The sequence below is a fragment of the Trichoderma citrinoviride genome, assembly GCF_003025115.1.
Source record: "Trichoderma citrinoviride strain TUCIM 6016 unplaced genomic scaffold BBK36scaffold_2, whole genome shotgun sequence".
In the NCBI taxonomy this organism is placed as follows: Eukaryota; Fungi; Ascomycota; class Sordariomycetes; order Hypocreales; family Hypocreaceae; genus Trichoderma; species Trichoderma citrinoviride.
Genome location: NW_020194710.1, coordinates 2,628,144 through 2,645,370, shown reverse-complemented (window position 1 = coordinate 2,645,370; position 17,227 = coordinate 2,628,144). Strand labels below are relative to the sequence as shown.

The window sequence follows — 17,227 nt, the reverse complement described above, 5'->3', positions numbered from 1 at the left end:
AAAAAAAAAAAAAGCGAAATCGCCGTAAACAACGAAACATTACTCTACTTGGAACTGACCTTGTAGTACGATGACAAATGGTGTTCATTGCGCCTTCATCAGAGCACCGCCTCCTTATATCGATCAAGCCAGATCTTGATCACAAAATCAGTAATAGCTGAATGTACTACTTGGAAGGATCTCGGCCGAGAGTTTGTCTTTTTTTTTTTTTTCAACCTGTACGAGTAGTACCTTGTGTTGGTCACTCTGCTGCAAAAGTGGAAACGTTGATGATTGTCACGGCCGAGTCTCACGGATCCGAAATCCTGCGTATATCGGCCGAGTTGAGAGATGGCTTCAAACCATCCGAACGACACTTCACGAAATGTGTATATAAAGCCCTCTCTCCAGATTTCTTCAAAGTTGCTTCTATCCTTTCAGTATACTTCTACAATAGACAACTCTTTTCATTCCAATCATACAGTTTTTAAACCAGCTTCCCTGTGTTTGATATCGCCGTTCTTTCATCTCACATCTACACAAACAAGACTCGCCCCAACTCCAACCACACCCATATCCAAGCAAAAACCCTACTTATCTTTCATACACAAAAAAAAGACATGCACATCTTCATCTCCGGCGCCACAGGCCGCAACGGCCGCATCGTCCTCGACAACGCCCTCTCCCGCGGCCACTCCGTCACCGTCCTCGCCCGCAACCCATCCTCGTCCTCCCTCCCGTCCCACCCAAACCTCACCATCATCCAAGGTAAAAACACAGACAGAAAGAAAATCTCATATCCCTTCCTTCTACCAACATCTTGCTAATGCTAAGAGACAGGCACCCCCTTCTCCGAGAAAGACGTCCTCAAAGCACTCACAACACCCCGTCCCCCCACCGCCATCATCACAACCCTCAACCAGCGCCGCACCTCCGAAAGCCCCTTCGCGCCCTTATCCCCAGACTCGCCCCCCGACCTCCTCGCCTCCACCACAAAGACCCTCCTCGCAGCGCTCACAACCCTGCTCCACCAACAAGGCCAGGCGTTCCCAGCAGCAGCAGCAGCAGCCCTCCCCAAGATCGTCGTCAACTCCCTCTTTGGCGCCCGCGAGTCCTGGGCCTCCATGATCTGGCCCCTCCGCGCAGTCATGAGCCACAGCACCATGAAGCTCGCCATCAAGGACCATAACGCCATGGATAGGCTGATTCGCGAGAGCGAGTTGGGGCTGACGTATGTCTTCGCGAGGCCGGCGCGGTTGACCGAGGGCCCGCCGGCGGGGGAGGAGGAGGTCAAGGTCAAGGTTTGGCCGGATGATGGGAAAGGGTGCGGGTGGAATGCAGCGGTGAGTAGGCAGAGTCTGGGGGCGTGGATGGTGAGTGCCGCGGAGACGGATGAGTGGGATGGGAGGGCGCCTGTTCTGACCAATTGATGGATTTGAGAGAGGACTGGTGTTTGGGTTTCGTTCTTTTCTTCGATTTGAGAGGGTTCAACCTGCTGGTTAGTATTCCGACAATAGGCTTGGGATTAGTACGTGATACTGTAGTCAGAAGGAGTAGTGGTGCAAGGGGCAGTAAATTGATCAAGTCCGACATCCATATCTCATTTCCTTGCCCCAAATCATCATCCGCTCTGTATTGTACATTGTCCGACACCAAGGGGAGAACAGGAAAAAATAAACATCCATTGTATCTGCTCGAAATATCGCACGCAGGGGGTATCTCCATCTCTCTCACACACTCTTCCATTCCCATGAGAGCAAACCGAATGTGACCGACCATCATACTGGGATCCAAATCCTCGCGAATCAGTAGTCTTTATATCAGGAACAAGTGGCCGTAACGACATCGCTTACTCAAGCGTAAAAGAAGAAGAAAGAGAAGCAGAAGTATAGGCCTTATTACAATTGTCAGACGATGAAAGAAAGATCAAAGAAGGGAAAAAAAAAAGAAAAAGAAAGAAAGAATTAATAAAGGCATAATAAAACGTATAAACGTAAGACGAGTGGGTAATCAATCCCAGCCATCCCACATGATCCAGCCGCCCAACGCCGTCGTCTCCGAATGGCCGCCCATGCCGTAGCCGTGCTGCACGTACGGCATCCTGCCATGACCATACGCCTCGTGCGGATACTCGTTGGCGGCGCTGCCGCCGGCCAGAGGTAAAGCGTGGAGCTTGTCCATGGTCATGTTGCTCGCCCTCAGACAAGCGTCCAGCAGGCCAAACAGATTGTGGGTGATCTCGTCGCTGCGGACGTCGGCCCTCCTCACCGTCTCCAGCACAACCGCGACGCACACAATGTCCTTGAGGTCGCTGCCGCGGACGAATCCAACCAGGAGATCAATCGTCTTCTGCACCGTGCCAATGAGCCGCGACGGCGACCACAGCATCAGGTCGTCCGGGATGTACGCCGGGAAGTCATCCGCGGGGCTCGGCGAGGCCCGTATGCCGTGCTGAGCGAGCAAGGCGCTGTCAGCAGCAGGACGGACGGCCGGCTTGACGAAGTAGCAGACGCTCAGGGAGGCCTGGATGACGTCCCGCCTCAACATCTGCAGGTACATCTCCGACACGTCTCGGAAGTGCGGCAGCGTGTGGTCCAAATCGTCCAGGTAGTTCAGAATCACCATGCAGGACCGCAGATACGCCCGCGAGATCTGCGCCGGGGCGTCGGGAACCCCCATGGCAAAGGGCCGGTACAGGGCCAGCAGGGGCCGCCGCACGTGCATGTCGAGGACGACGCGGTCTCGCCAGAGCCTGCTCTTCTGCGCGTCGCTGAGGGACGCGTGCCGCGGGAAGATGTAGTTGATGTCCTCCATGAACCGGTCGAGCTTGCCGCCCACGTCGAGCACCTCCTGGTAGTCGCGGATGGTATCGATGCGGTTGATCATGTGAGCCACCTTCATCCGCGTGGGAAGCGTCATGATGCTATACATTTGCATCTGGCTGTCGGTCGCCTGGTCAAGGGGCCGAGACGGCGGCAGCTCCGTCATGTCGGGGAAGAGCTCGTTGTCGTCGACGTTGCGCGGCGGCCGGCAGGAATAGTCGCCGTCTCGGGTGAGACAGGGCATGTTGGAGGCCAGCGACATGTACAGGTCCATGTCGAGGACGGTGAACCACAGCCTCCGCCGAATCTCGCCTTGAAACACCGTCATGCGCGGCTCGAATTCCGAGGGGTCCCTGTGCAGCCCCATGGACATGGCCATGCGCACGACGAAGCCCAGATGGTTCCACGAATCTTGAGGCCGCTGGATAATCATCCTCTGGGCAAACAGCAGCAGCACCTCGACTTGCAGCGTGGCGAGCTCCACGAGCTGCTTGCCCTTGAGGCTGTCGAGCCAGCTCCGGACGAGCGCGCACGCGGTCGGGATGTGCACGCCCTCGACGCGCTCCTGGTGGCCCAGGCCCCTGGATTTGGTGTCGAATCTCGACGCAACAGCCAATACCGACAGCATCTGCGGAAGAAACTGCTCCGGAAGAAACTGCTCCGGCTGCACATTGCCTGACCAGTACTGGTTGTACTGCTCCAGAAACGTCGGGCTGTGGAGGATTCTGTATTGGGTCTCCGAGGTGTCAAAGTAGGCCGCTATCAGGCGGTCACAGACTGCCTTCTTGGGCAGGATGTCCGTCATCCTCTTGCGGATGGGCATCATGGAGTCGACAAAGACGGTGATGGGCGTCAGAGACTTTGTCAGCTCGCTTCGCAGATGCTTATGCAGGGTCTCGAAGCTGGGAAAGGGCTCCTGCCGGAAGTTGTGGGCTATATATGCCTTGGCATCGTCAAACTGGGGGAGAGTAAAGAGTCAGCCTCCTGCTGTGTGATAGCCAGGGGATAGAACCATGAGAGACGAAAGGCCCCCAACAGTCGAACGATGCCCACTTACCAGGTTTAACAGTACCCGGGGGTCGTTCTGCCCAAAGAAGCGCGTCCTCGTAGCCCCCCGTTTGACCGTCAGTCCCCGTATCGTCTCTGGCGCCGCGGCGACGATGCTGCTGCCGCTGCCGCCGCCGCCGCCCTCGGCCCTGCTGGGGCTCCGCACGAGAATTTGCTTCTCCAGGCGCTCCATGCGTATGGACAGCTCCTCGAGCAAGGGGAGGCTGTTGGGATCGCCCGCCTTGGCCGGTCTGGGGGCGGCAGCATCGCCGTAGGAGGCGGCCAGCGCAGGCAGCGTGCCGTGCGAGTAGTTGCGCTTGGCCGGGCGGCCTGGCTCGGCTCCCTCCGCGTCTGAGCCGTCGGAGAGGTTGGCCGAGTCCTGGTCGGGAGCGTACCTGCAGGGCCGGTTGGACTTTTGGCACTGGGAGCAGGGGCAGAGGCGATCGCAGCGGAGCTTTCGTTTGCGACACTCGGTGCAGGACTTGACGGGCCTGGGCCGCTTGACGCTGCGCTGCTGCTGCTGCTGTGATTGCTGAGGCTGCTGATGTGACGGTTGGTTCTGCTGCTGGTTCTGCTGCTGGTTCTGCTGCTGCGAGTGGCCGAGCTGTGCCTGAGACGACGCGCCCAGGAGATGCTGGTGCGGCTGCTGTCGCGGCGAAGGCTGCTGAGACACGGACGAGGTGTCGTAGGGACTGGCCCCGTCACTGGGATTCGAGGCATCGACAACCATTGCCGGCGACTGCGACTGCGCCGCTCCAGGCTCCGAGACGGATGGAAAGGTATGCATTGAGGCCATCCAGACTGACGGGGGGTGGGAAGGAGAGGCGAATGATGGACGTGCGACTGGATCGGATTGGGACGGATGGACGAGTGGACGGATGGGCGAGGGCTGGGCGGCCGAGTGATTCGGCCGATCGGAGAAGGGGGTCCAAGAAGAGGGTCGGATCAGGCAGTCAAGTCAACCTTGGAAGGGCAACTCTGTGATTTGATGTCAAGGAGACGAGGCCAGTCGCTTATCTAACGGCAGCACGCCAAGCATACTGGGAGGGATGGACTGGGAAGACAGGCGATGAATGACGGCAAAGGAGCGGACGGGATGGATGGATGGATGGATGGATGGATGCAGATGAAGAGGCAAGGGAAGGGGGAGGCTCTTCTGCAGTCTGTCTGTCGTCTGTGTCGGTCTCAGTTTGTTGTCTCTGTCGTTGTGTCCGAGTCCACGTCTTTCTCTGCCTCCGTCACGGACTGTCCCCGCCTCTTGTCCTTGCAATCACACCCTCCCGTCTTTTCATCAACAATGAAGACAACAAGAGCTGCTCCTCACTCTCTCTTTTCCTTGCTTCTCCTCGTCTCCCAGTCTCCCCAGTGAATTCAACGGGCAATCACACCAGAGGAACAACCACCAAGACAAGGAAGAGAGGAGCCCGAACCACAGAAAATCCAGCTTTCCCAGTCTCTACAGCGCTGTCCTGCGGTGCGCCCTCAGATCTCAGGTATCAAGGGTACTGACGTCGAGCCTCTGGCTGGCGCATGTCACTTTTCCGCCCAGAAAAGAGATGCATGTAGTAGTAGTAGTAGTAGTAGTAATAGGATAGGTAGGAAAAAGAAGGACGGCGAATGGCTGAGGTTGTGATCGGCGTTGCTGGCGACCAGCGAATCGAATGCACGGCCAGCCTCTCTGACTGGACCCCCATGTCAAACCAACGCCGGAGCAATCCGTGCCTTGTCCTGCCTCTTGTCTGCTTTTGTTCATGTTCCCCGTCAGATTTGCTAGTGTTTTCTGATTTATTTCATTATTTTATTTCATCTGACCAGTCATGAGCAGCGGAATGCTAGCGCTCGACTTATTAGCTGGTCTTGGATTTCTTAGCGAGGCGTTTGGGCTCGGCCGAACCACGACCCTGTTCTTTGTCTCTCGGAGTGGGGGGACCAGCCCAGCCAGAGCTACCTTTGCGAGCAGGCGGGAATACTAGACTATCGTGAGTGAGACTGAGGCTGAGATGATGATGGGACAGTTGTCTTGTCAGTGGTCCAATCAAGGTACACGTCTGTATCATCATCACGCTGAACCTAAACTCTCTCTTATCATCTTTCTTACGACAGCCTGTAGGTGAGACAAACCGGCACACAAGCTCTACTACTACATGAACCGTATTACGTGACCTGTGAGCCCTGCAATCGCTGCGGCAGAGCAAGCTGGAACTCTATCTATCATGATACCCAGACGGGCCTCTTCTCCCTCCTCTTCTTCCTCCTCCTCTTCCTCCTCGTGTACTGCCAGCTTCTGCCTCCTGGCAGCTCCGGTATCCCTGGCATCTTCAGCGCCTTGCAGCCGCAGCCGCAACAGGGGCGTCGCTGTGCAATGAGGATAGTAGTAGTATGTACTACCGACAACCGCGTGCATGTACGATACATACGTGCATACCTGCATACCGCAGGGTGATCGGGGTTCGAAATGGCAAACAGTCCCGTTGAACCCTGCCAGACAGGGGGGTGTTGTTTAGATCAACCCTCCATCCCGTCTCGGCAGACGGTAAGAAAACGGGCAATAAAGAGGAAGAATCCAAGAACAGCGCTTGATAGTACCTTATTACCTCCCTTACCTACTCCTCGAGCAGTCCTCAAGCCGCCAGCTAACAAAAATCATCACTCGGCCGTGTCTGCGGACAAAACCTCCGGCCCATTGCGCCAGCATCCCAGTTCCCTCGCCCGAGTGGCATCATCCCCTGGCGTCATCCCCAGCTCCAGAATCATTATTATGCCTCGTTCTCTCACCTCTCGCCATTCATTTCCATCTCCTCTGCGTTGAAATCAGTGCTTCTTTAAGCCAAGCCTCCTCTCACACTCTCTCCCTCACTCACACTCTGTCTAGCTCTCTAGTTCCGTACCTCCTCCCGGCCGAGAGAGACAGCAAGGCATGCAACCCTCTTCTCCCGGGGCCGGGGCCCAGAATAATATAGTCTTGCCTTCTTCTCGCCCTAGGCCGCCCATTGGCTGCTCCGTAAATGTAAGGCCAAAGGGGGGAGGGGGGAAGAACAAGCCCTGCAGCAAATAGCGCTGGGGGATCGTCGATGCAAACTAAAAGCAGGCTTTTTTTGTTTTGTCTTGCCCATGATGGAAGAAGATGAAAGAAGAGAGCGTTGCACAGTGCTTGCCCGAGACCAAATGGAGCGAATGCTTTTCACTGTACGTTGCCAAGGTCCGCAAGCTACCTTTGGGTTTTTGAGACGCCTTGGTGGCATTATTCCGCTGAGAAGATGCCTGTCCAGGCGACACCATCGCCCGGGAAGCCCGCCGACACACATATCATCATCCTCTGTCTTTTTGTCTCTTCTTCTCTTCTCATCAACTGTTACTTCCCACACTTACATACATACATACATTCATACATACATACCTACACACGAGTCAAGATCCCGTCCCCGTCTTTTGCCTGAACCACCTTTGATTGGTCCTTCTGGCCGTTATTACACCACCCCTTCAATTTCTCCGCCGCCTTTATCTTGAGCCCTCAACGCAATGGCGGTTTAACCGGTCAAAGGCCTATTCGTCCACCGCCCCCCGAGCGAAGAGCAAGGGTCCCTTCTTTTCAGCTTGTGTCCGACCACTAAAGTACTATTTGCTATAACTACAATCACTAGTTCTGTCATTCGCGCAGGAGTTGCAAGGCAACCTTGTTCAACGAGACAAGAAGTGAGAAGGAACAAGAAACAACGATGTGGCTTTCGGCCGATAAACTGGCATCAAGACAAGTTCAAGTCCGCTAGCCAAGGATTCTTCTAGTATTACTTTTCTTCCCTTTTGCCCTCGCACACACTGAACCAACTTCTGCAATACCTCGTTGCACTGAACCAGGTCCTGCCAGCCTACAACTACATAGTAGTAACTATATCTAGTAGCTCAAGCCCATCTACTCCAACTAAAAAGACAACATCCCCTTTTCTCGGCCGGGATCTATTAATGCACTCCGATTTCCCACCATTCAAGGTTCAAGGCCGGGCAGATGTTCCGTCACATTTTCCCTCTTTTATTTCTTCCTTTCTTCCAGTGCTTCCATGCCCAGTGACCTTGTTGGGTACCCTACCTTACCCGAGCCACTCAGCACCATGAAAAGCTGCAAGCCCGCTGTATATGACAAAAGGCGCAAACTAGAAATAAAAAATTATGAATGGCCATAAGATTGCGAGGAACCATCGTCCAGCCAATCCCAGGCTGATCGGAGCGAATGCCGTGCTTACTGTCATCTCTCTCATCCTTTGTGCCGGTAGGGTTGTGAGCATCGTGATTGGACTTTGTGAGCGGAATGACATTCTGTCCTTAATCTCGTATGCTGCTTGTGTGTTGGTGTGTCTAAGGTATCTTGGTTTCCCCCATTCCGTAAGGCTCTCTTTGTTTCTCTCATTCGGAGAGTTTCAACATGACAGGGCAATATCTTGCCATTGTGTCAAGACTCGTCGTCATCCCGGAGACTTGACTTACATGCGCGCGCACACACACACACACACACACGCTTTATCACGCCAACAAACTACTACTACTGGCAAGCATCTGCCGCACCCTTACCGGGCATCTTTTTGCCCCCTTCTCATCCGCATATTTCGAGCCAGTTCAAGTCTCCGAGAAACTCCCAGATTGTAAAATCTCGGTTGCTTCTTTCCTCTCACAAAGCCCTCAACGCTTTCCAGCTCTTCTAGATGAGGCCTAAAGCTTCTTTCTGTCTCCGACGCCGTGTTTTTTATCACATGGTTCCCTGCTCTTCTCTTTGGTAGGACTTCTGTTTATATAAGGAGGGCAACTCTCCTGCTTTGCTCTGTCCTTGTAAACTTGTAAGCTTGTAAACTTGTAAACTTGTAACCTTGTAAACTTGTACTTGTAACCTTGTAACCTTGTAACCTTGTAACCTTGTAAACTTGTACTTGTAACCTTGTAACCTTGTAAACTTGTAAACTTGTAAGCTTGTAAGCTTGTAAACCAGTAAACCACCGCGTAGAGTAACCTCCCCTCGTAGCAAGCCCCGTAGACCCCCCCCCCCCCCTTGGCCTGGACGACTTCTTGCACTTCTGCAGTGAACATTCTCGATACACGTGCATGGGCAGGATACAACGGCCCGTCTTCCAGGGCTGAAAGAGCAACAAACCCCGGGCTAGTACGGTGATATATAATCGCGGCACACGGGAATTGGGAGAGACAGATAAGCAAAAGGGAAACAAGATAGATTGATATTCCGTGATAGGGTACGAAAGTCCTATCGGCAGTTGTATTTTTTCGACATGCCATATCAGTCCCTGCTAACCTAGCCTCCTACTACTTACTCCTACATAGATAGTCGTACACTGTACTCAGCCTCCTTCTATACATCTAACAGCAACATGGAGCATCGGCGGATATCTCCCTGCCGGTCGCAGAATGACAACACCAGCAAGCAACTCATGAAGCGGACACGGCATTCCTCACACCCATTACTCCCGCCGACCCTCCTCGGAAGGCCACGCCCCCGGGAGATCCGCAGTTCCCGAGCCATCGCCGTCCTCCTCCTCCTCCCAGTCGTACTGCTCTCCGGCTGCGCCATCACCTTCCCCCGTCGGGTCCGCCGCCGCCGCGCCTCCCCCAAAGCCAAACATCCGGACGAGCGCGCGAATCATGCCCCGGTCTTCGTTGCTCACCGGCACGGCCTCCCCCGCGGCGGTGCCGTCCTCGGCCTCGCGATTCTCATTGAGGAAGGCCCCGTTCTGGAGCTCGTCCACCAGCCGGTCCTCGTCCTCATGGGTCGCCGGAGGTACCCGCCGCGCGAGGAACTCTTCCAGCTGTGCTATCATGGCGTCGAGTCGCTGCGAGCTTGGCACTGCTTCCCGTCGCTCCTCGAGCCAGGGGAGTCTGCACCCTTGCGCCGTGAAGATGTTATCCTTCTCTGCCGGTGGCAGGGGGTCGAATTCGTAGTTGGGCTGCTGCTCCAGCATCTTGCGCGGCACCAGCGCCAGCAGTGAAGTCTGCCCGTCGATGTAGGCCAGCCGGGCGGCACCCAGGTCAATCGGCAGCTTGTCCTGTGGCAAGGACTTTGCGTCGACCCGACCGAGGCCCTTGGCCACATCCTTCAGAAGCCCAATTGCTTGGGGGTTGTTCCACAGATCTTTGGCCAAATACAGGTACAGCTTCACCCAGAAAGCGCTCGTGTCCGATTCGGCATTGATGCCCCAGACAGACGGTGGTGCGTCGAGATTCAGCTCCTGAAATAGGGCGCAGTATAGCCAGGGCACACGTTGTATGCCCTCGGCGAGATGCTCTCGCGCTTGCTTCTCGTCGCCAATCTGCAAGTCCGCCAATACTCGGCTCTGCTGGATATACACCGTGTCTTCCCGGTTGCCCTCTGGATCCAGCTGATTCAAGAAATCGAGAAGCCAGTCCGCCTCGTAGGCCCTGATGGCTAAAAAGTGAATCAGATGCCTCATCGCATAAGGGTCAGTACGATCCAGAGTGTAGAGAAGCTTGGCCCACTCCAGCGCGGTCCTGTAGGTCCCCTTCCTGATGAGGCTCTTGATGTAGTGATATCCAGCCAGCCAAAGCTGTCGGTTCTCTGGCCGCCTAAAGTTGAGACGAGCCGTTCCCTGCTCGAGGTGCTGTCTGAATGAGGGGGGAGCCACCCGTCCAAAGCTGAACAAGGCGCGCTCACACAGCTCCGAGGCGAGCGCCATGTTCTGGTCCTGCTTCGCCACGTTGCTCACTTGTAGTAATGTTGAGACATGGTAGGCTATCCATGAGTGTTAGCAGTTTATTCCAAACGAAGAAAGGGAAACACTGCGCTTCTTACGAAATTTGATGAGGAGATGCACCATCCTCATCGGATCGCCTATCTGCACCTGTGCGAAAAACATGTGCTGCGTCCGATCGTACTCTTGGTTGTGGAAAAAGGTAAACTCGACTCCGGTTCCATCGTACGTCTTGCCGAGCTCCTTCAAAGTGAGGCCCCCAGGGGAGCCCATCGGCCAGTGCTCTCTCCCCTGTATGAATATGTTGCGTCTCCGGGAGACTTCGGGGAGCTTGCGAACGCCTGGCGGCCCTCTCAGAAACGTCTCCAAGTCCACGTTCTGCGGCATGAATCCTTGACGGCGCTGCTCCGCTTCCTCTGCGTGCGCCGATTCAATGGTTTCTCGGCCAAACAGGTTTCGCATCTCATGGACTTCCTTGAGGTTGTACAGGTTAATCTTGAAGAGGCCATTATTGGATGCGGGAGTAGTGCCCGGAGCAGAGGCTGCCTGAGGCTTCGGCTCAATCTTCAATTCCCTGATGGCCCTGTCGATTTCATCGTCCTCGCTGTGCTCGGCATCCTGGGTCGGAGCCGCTGCCTTCTTCTTGCCCTTCTTCTTCTTCTTCTTAGTCTTCCGGCTGGTAGCCGCAGGAGCTGGCACGTCTGGCGCTGGTGCTTGCTCTTTGCTCTCATCAGCGTCGTCGGCTTCGGCCTCATCTTCCTCTTCGGCCTCCTCCTCCAGAAGCGCGGCGAACAGATTCGGCCGAGGTTTTGCCACTATAGGAGCGCTCTCGTCATCGTCTGTGTCGGCATCACTGCCTTCAGGCTCTTGGATGGCCTTGGCTTCCAGTTCCCGCTGCTTCTGCAGCTTTCGAAGCTGTCTTGTCGACATTTCTGAATGAGCGTTCCCCGCAGAGCAAGGCCAGAATGGAGTGAATCAGTATACAGAGTGAATGGCAAACGATCTGAACAAAATAAGAAGCTCGCAGTGTGTGAAAGAAATGACTCGGAATAAAGATATCGGAAAGGTGACTGAGAGTAGCTATGCGTGTCCAAGTGCTGTCGTGAGTTAAAAGTGTTGAGAAGGCCACAAGTTGAAAGCTTGTTCAATGTGGTTTAGGTTAGCTGCATTGACAGCCGCTGAAATATCTGATGCTTTGATGCGTCACGCCGCCTTGCGCCTAGCGGGGCTGAGCGGCAAAAGTCTGTCATCATCACAATCATGGACACGATGGAAGCTTTTCACGCTCATCACTTCTGGGAGTCAATCTCGTGCATTGGCTTTTCTCTCTACACAGCAAGTGCACAGATTCTTAGTGAAACAACAAATGAACGAAAAAGATTCAGTTCCTGGTATCTCTCAACCAGTCCTGGGAGTCATTAGGATTTGTACAGGTTCGTTATATAAATCGCATGCTTGTCCTCAGCTTCATTGTCCAGTGCAAGAATTCAGCTTATTCCTAAGCGCCTTCCCCTACTCCTAGTGTTCATTCATCATGCCTCTTCAGATTCATGAAAGGCCCATCCGCCTGTGCTCCCTTTAAAACGCAAACCGAACTCCCGCATCGTCGCCGAGGTCCGCGACCAGTGAAATCCATAGCTCCTATCCTGAGCTGAAAGCAAAAACGATGACTAGTAAGATGTTACCCAGCTGCCGTAAAGCAGCCTAGACGATGCAAACATTGGATGGTTTTGGTACATTGGTGCAAGAAGATTAAGAGGGAATAATGATGGAGGGTGGGTTAAGCGGCATCGCGTTGCTCATCTCGTCGCCTAGGACGTGACGCAGCAATCTGCTCGTGATGTTGCAGCCTCGAGAGATATGGCAGTGGTTGCATGAGAGCGAATGGTTCCTATTGGCCAGCGGCCGCGGGCTGAAACTGAGGGCGGGGACCTCCTCGTCCACCACGGCTAAAGCCGCGACCTGCTCCTCGGGTTCCGCGTCCGCGACCACGTCCACGGTAGTTTCGGTAACCGCCGTCGACGCTTCCTTGGCCAAACGTCTCAATGTTCCTCCGTTGTTCCTCGCCGCGCCACTCGCGGCCACCGGGCTTCTGACCGTTGTTTTCGGCTCTCTCCTTGGATTCGCTCGAGATGTTGTCGAAGAAGGATCTTGACTTGTTGTATGCCACCGGAGCGGCGGCGCCATCCTGTGGCTCCGAACCTTCCTCTGCAGGCGCGGCAGCAGGCTCGTTCGCCGGAGAGCCTGCGCCGGCTTCTTTGACGAGCTCTTCCTTGTTGAACTTGGCGTTCGACTGAGCAAAGTCAAAGTCCGCATCGGGGACTTCAACCTTGGCCGGACGGCCGCCGCCGCGCCCACGGCCACGGTTCGCAGTGCTGCCTCTAGTGGCGTTGGCGTTGGCGTTGACGCGCATCTCGTTGACCTTGTTAGTCAGGTTATCCATGGCATTCCCGCCGGGGTTGCTCAGTTGCGCCATCGCCAAGGCCACGGCCGCTCTGGCTGCACTCGTAGCATCCTGTACGCTGCTTGGTCCTGCGGCTGAAGGCTGGGAAGCAGCTTGAGCTGCCTTCTCCATCGCAAAGGGAGGCTGGAAAGGCTTGGTCGTAGGGCCTGAGAGGGGGATAACGGGTTGGACACGGTTGTTGCCCCTGGGACCAGTGGGAATGCCCTTGGGCGCATCGGTTGCCTTCCCAGCGCCATTCGGTGGGACCGCTGTGGCAGCCGCTTTGACCTCCTCGGCTGACGGCTTGGACTCGACGGGAGGAGTTGGTGCGTTGGGGGGTTGTCTTGCAGCTTGAGCGTGCGACTTTGGCTCTGTCGGGGGAGCTCCTCTGGGCTTGTCTGCACCGGGTCCAATGGGAGGAGGTTTGGAGTCCTGGGCCGATGAGGGCTGTTCGGGTGCACCCCGCTGGCCTTGAGTGGCGTCGGGACCCGGGGGGCCACCAGGACCCGGAGGAAACGGTGCGTTGCCCCATGGACCCGGACCGCCGGGTCCGGGAGGAAAGCCCTGGCCCGGAGGGAACCAGCCTGGTGGCGGAGGGTACATGTTGCCAAAACCTGGTCCAGCCATAGGGGCGGGACCACCCCGTCCCCAGGATCCTGGAGGCGGAGGGCCACCATAGAAGTTGTTGGGGGGATATGGGTGTTGTTGAAACCCTGGGGCTCCCGGAGGAGCTCCCGGGGGAGGGTTTTGAGCTGCTCCTTGTGCTCCAGGGCGAGCTCGGGCCTATGCATCGATTCGTTAGTATCAATACATCAAAAAGCTAACTTTCGAAACATAGTGAATAGGATCCTTTCCAGATCAGAAGGAAGGCAACGGAAATCTCTACATGGTTTGCGCATTCGGACAGTGACAAAAGATTTACATCCGCAATATTTCATCATGAAAGGATAAAGGGTTCGTGACAATGAAGAAAGAGCATCACTTACACCGACAATGGCAGGATCGTCGGGCATCACAGGAGGCTTGTTCTCCTTGATGGCGGGGTGCTCTTCAATCCGCAGATCCTTGACATCGCTGCCGCGGAAGACGATGTACTCGTAGACTTGATCTGATGGAGAAATCTCCTCGTCGGGCTTGCCCCTGCGACCCTCTGTGCCGAATGAGCGGACATTTTCGAGAGACACTGTCGACTCGTCCGAGTTGATCTCGTGCAGAGTGCCCACGTAGCTTCACTAGAGGTCAGCGACCGTCTTGGTGAACGAGGAGCATAGGTTCTCACCGAATATCGCTCTTGGAGATGAGAGAAATGCGGGATCTGTGTGTCGCGTGTTAGCCAAGGAGAACCAGCCAAGCGAGCTAGAGTCTATTCGGCATACCCAAGGAATTCAGACATGGCGGGGGCCGTGAGGCCACGTCGACGACGTAGCGAGCGGCGACTGGAGAATTCCGAAGTAGAAGGACAAAAGTGCGTCTAGGCACCAAAAGAAAAGGAAGTACAAAGAGCGTAACGAATAGAAGGCGTATGAGGGGAAATTGTTGGGGGATGGAGAGGGTGGAGGATGCGGAGGGAGGGAGGCGACGGGTGTGGTTTGTGCGAGGAAGAAAGTTTTGTGAGGCTAATAATAAAGGTTGGACGAAAAGCCTGAGAGCTCTGGGAGGAGCCCTCTCACGTAAGCAGCTGTACCTCGGCGTCACTTCGGGAAAAGATCGGGAATGGAAAAGCGGCTGGTTACCCCACATTCTGGTCAGGTTCGTACCTGATCTGCTGATGTTGCTCCAGTCCAAGGCCGGGAGGCCGACCAGCTAAGGTCTTACAGCAGTACGACAACTGACGGCTGCTCGTGGGGAATCACTGAAGATGCTCAGAACGCTTCTATTGGACCTGTATAGGATAACGGAAAGAAAAACACTAGATAGATAAACAAGTGTATCTCGACAGAGCGTGCTTCAATAGGGGCCTCAACAAACACGATTGCCTTCCTCTAGCTGGAAGGCCAGCATTATGACCCTGTTGTCTGTGCTAGTGTGATATATGTGCGTCTGTATGGTGCAGAAAGAAGAAGAAGAAGAAGAATCAAGCACGCGATAAGTCAAGTGTTCAAACTCCGAGTCGCCGACAAAACTCCAAACAAAATCCCAACGTTCATCGAAACTTGCTGAAAATCACAGCAATAATCAAAAGCACCAAGATGGTGATGATGGATATCGTAATCACTCGGTTCGTAGCCATGCTGTTCACCATCAATATCCTGTGCCTTGAGATTGCCGGTCATAGATTACATTACCTCCGAGCCATCCCTCTCAATGTCTTGACACTACGGTCGACGTAGCCCTCGCTGTCCAAAAGAGTATCGTGCGTATGGCGAATAACCTCGCCCTGCCTATGCAGATCGGCCAACGTCTCCGCTCCGATAGCCTCGGTCTCGTGGGCAAGCCTCTGGCTGGAGAGCAGCCTCTGTGTGCTTCGATCGAGCCTTTCAGTTCCTGAAAGCAGCTGCTGTCGTTGTTCCAGGTTGATGTCCGTCGATCCGGATGGCTCGTCAGTGTAGCGCGAGCCAAATAGGGCAGCTCGGTTGGAGGAGAGGCTCGTCAGCTTCCGGCGGCTGGTATCGATGTCGGACTCGTAGTTGCGGAAGCGCTGGTTGACTTTGGCTCGCGCAGATGTCGGGATATTCTGCTTTTCGAGGCGCATTTGGCCAAGCTGTGTTTTCGATCAAACGTTAGCCTTAGCTCTGCAGGTATGCAAGGGCAGCAGTACCAGTTCATCTGCCTCCTCCAAGGCGCGCTCAGCCTGGCTGACGGCTGCCTTGCGTGGCTCGCCAGTCAGCTCGGGAATCTGGTCCAACTTTTGCGCCAGGTCGGCCTGCACGAGCTTGAGCTCCGCTTCATACGAGCTGAAAAGCTCGGAGCCAGCGTCCGTATCGAGAGGGTTCGCCATCTTGCTTGTCGGATTCAGGAGTGAGCGGCGGAAATGACGAGCGCGGCAAGACTCGGTTGTCAAATATGGTGTCGCTGTAGATGCTCGGAAGAAAAAATCGGCGATGGTTTCGATGCTTGCGATGGGCTCAACTGTGTTTCTCTGGCGATGGTGAAAATGGTCGCAGTAGGAGCGCCGTCATCGTACGTAAGGTATACGACGACGACGCTGGACAGGGTGGTTGGGCAATAAGAGAGGGGAGTACTCTCTTACTGCGGCCACGTAGGTACCGGATCCGCATAAAAACTCGCGAAATGGTACCTTGTCATTGAGCATCTACAAGTATCTGAACTTGATGCGCCTCGGTGCAACACGTGCAGAGGATAAAGAGAGCGGCTAAAGTCTGGCAAGTGACCAGCTCTCCGTTAGGTAAGCGGAAAGTGGTCCGTGCTTTTCGGCCGATATTATCTCAGAGAAGCGGGCAGAAATCTGAGTTTTCTTCTTTTCTTCTTCCATAAAGTTGATTCACCCCAGCTTCGAAGAAATATACAGGCTACGCGTCCAGACTTCGGTCCATGGCGCACGGTTGAGATGCTGGGCAGATTGATGCAGGTTTTCCTACACGGCGCTTCTAAGAATTGGTGACTCGTTTTCCACGTTTGCCGATCCCGTTGAGTGCTCGACATGCCATGCCACCAAGGCCTGATTGTGTGTGGTCTCTTGAAGTTCCTGTCAGCAGTACCTTTGTATTACGAGATACCTTACCCTCCAGGGTGCTACGTATTACTCTTGGCAGCAGGTGCTTCTAGAAGAGCACATGTTTACCGAGCCCTGAGAGGCGGTGACCGATGCATGAAGGCGACGATGAAACCGCCGGGCATCCGCTCATGCTTCTGATCGATCTCAAAGCATGTGATAATGGAGGCCATAGGCAGAAAAATATTCATGCTCCACTGAGATATCTCCACGTCGAGGCGTGCGACTGCATCAGAGCACGGTTCTAAGCCGAGTTGGTGCTGGGCGAATGCGTGCGTTATCGCACCCTGGCCAGCACTTACATGGAATACATGCCTTTCATGCAGCATCGGTTTGCTGTCGAGGCCAACCACTCGACCTGCTAGGACCACTCCGTCATGGTGTTCATTTCAGCTGCCGGCTGTCTGCCAATGATCTCTCTCGGCAGGTGAGTATGTGCTGCATCCGCGGGCATCCAATCCTGGCCGGACGATATACTCGTAGATACGCAGTGCTCCCTCGGGTCGGTGTACCTACATACATGATAATGCATGAACTCTGTCGGGAGACAAGAATCGAA

General features: G+C 54.9%; 5 protein-coding genes across 5 annotated transcripts; 1 reads left to right on the top strand and 4 right to left on the bottom strand.

Moving 5' to 3' along the window:
* Positions 1 to 599: 599 nt before the first annotated feature.
* BBK36DRAFT_1110714 (NAD(P)-binding protein) lies at positions 600 to 1,409 on the top strand (the record flags this gene model as incomplete). Its single annotated transcript, XM_024889615.1, has 2 exons — positions 600 to 747; positions 820 to 1,409. The coding sequence occupies 2 exons, from the start codon at positions 600 to 602 to the stop codon at positions 1,407 to 1,409; spliced, it is 738 nt and encodes a 245-aa protein (XP_024753354.1).
* Positions 1,410 to 1,989: 580 nt separating this feature from the next.
* On the bottom strand, positions 1,990 to 4,578 carry BBK36DRAFT_46166 (hypothetical protein; the record flags this gene model as incomplete). Its single annotated transcript, XM_024898103.1, has 2 exons — positions 1,990 to 3,759; positions 3,859 to 4,578. The coding sequence occupies 2 exons, from the start codon at positions 4,576 to 4,578 to the stop codon at positions 1,990 to 1,992; spliced, it is 2,490 nt and encodes an 829-aa protein (XP_024753353.1).
* A 4,729-nt stretch (positions 4,579 to 9,307) lies between these two features.
* Positions 9,308 to 11,482, bottom strand: BBK36DRAFT_1166232 (DUF654-domain-containing protein; the record flags this gene model as incomplete). The annotated part of the gene is made up of 2 exons (XM_024894880.1): positions 9,308 to 10,593; positions 10,654 to 11,482. The coding sequence occupies 2 exons, from the start codon at positions 11,480 to 11,482 to the stop codon at positions 9,308 to 9,310; spliced, it is 2,115 nt and encodes a 704-aa protein (XP_024753352.1).
* Positions 11,483 to 12,417: 935 nt separating this feature from the next.
* Positions 12,418 to 14,567, bottom strand: BBK36DRAFT_1134419 (hypothetical protein). The gene is made up of 4 exons (XM_024892299.1): positions 14,372 to 14,567; positions 14,275 to 14,310; positions 13,982 to 14,222; positions 12,418 to 13,778 (listed from the first exon to the last, which is right to left on the bottom strand). The coding sequence occupies exons 1-4, from the start codon at positions 14,386 to 14,388 to the stop codon at positions 12,444 to 12,446; spliced, it is 1,629 nt and encodes a 542-aa protein (XP_024753351.1). The 5' UTR covers positions 14,389 to 14,567; the 3' UTR covers positions 12,418 to 12,443.
* Positions 14,568 to 15,276: 709 nt separating this feature from the next.
* BBK36DRAFT_1138442 (vesicle transport v-SNARE protein) lies at positions 15,277 to 15,933 on the bottom strand (the record flags this gene model as incomplete). The annotated part of the gene is made up of 2 exons (XM_024893243.1): positions 15,277 to 15,696; positions 15,754 to 15,933. 2 exons carry the CDS (start codon positions 15,931 to 15,933, stop codon positions 15,277 to 15,279), a joined length of 600 nt encoding a protein of 199 aa, XP_024753350.1.
* Between the last annotated feature and the right edge of the window lie 1,294 nt (positions 15,934 to 17,227).

Excerpts from the sequence above, each read along its gene's own strand:
- BBK36DRAFT_1134419 (XM_024892299.1), bottom strand. Across the intron at positions 14,223-14,274 it reads ATCTCCAAGAGCGATATTCG|CTACGTGGGCACTCTGCACG; the intron begins GTGAGAACCTAT and ends CCTCTAGTGAAG. Across the intron at positions 13,779-13,981 it reads ACGATCCTGCCATTGTCGGT|GCCCGAGCTCGCCCTGGAGC; the intron begins GTAAGTGATGCT and ends ATCGATGCATAG.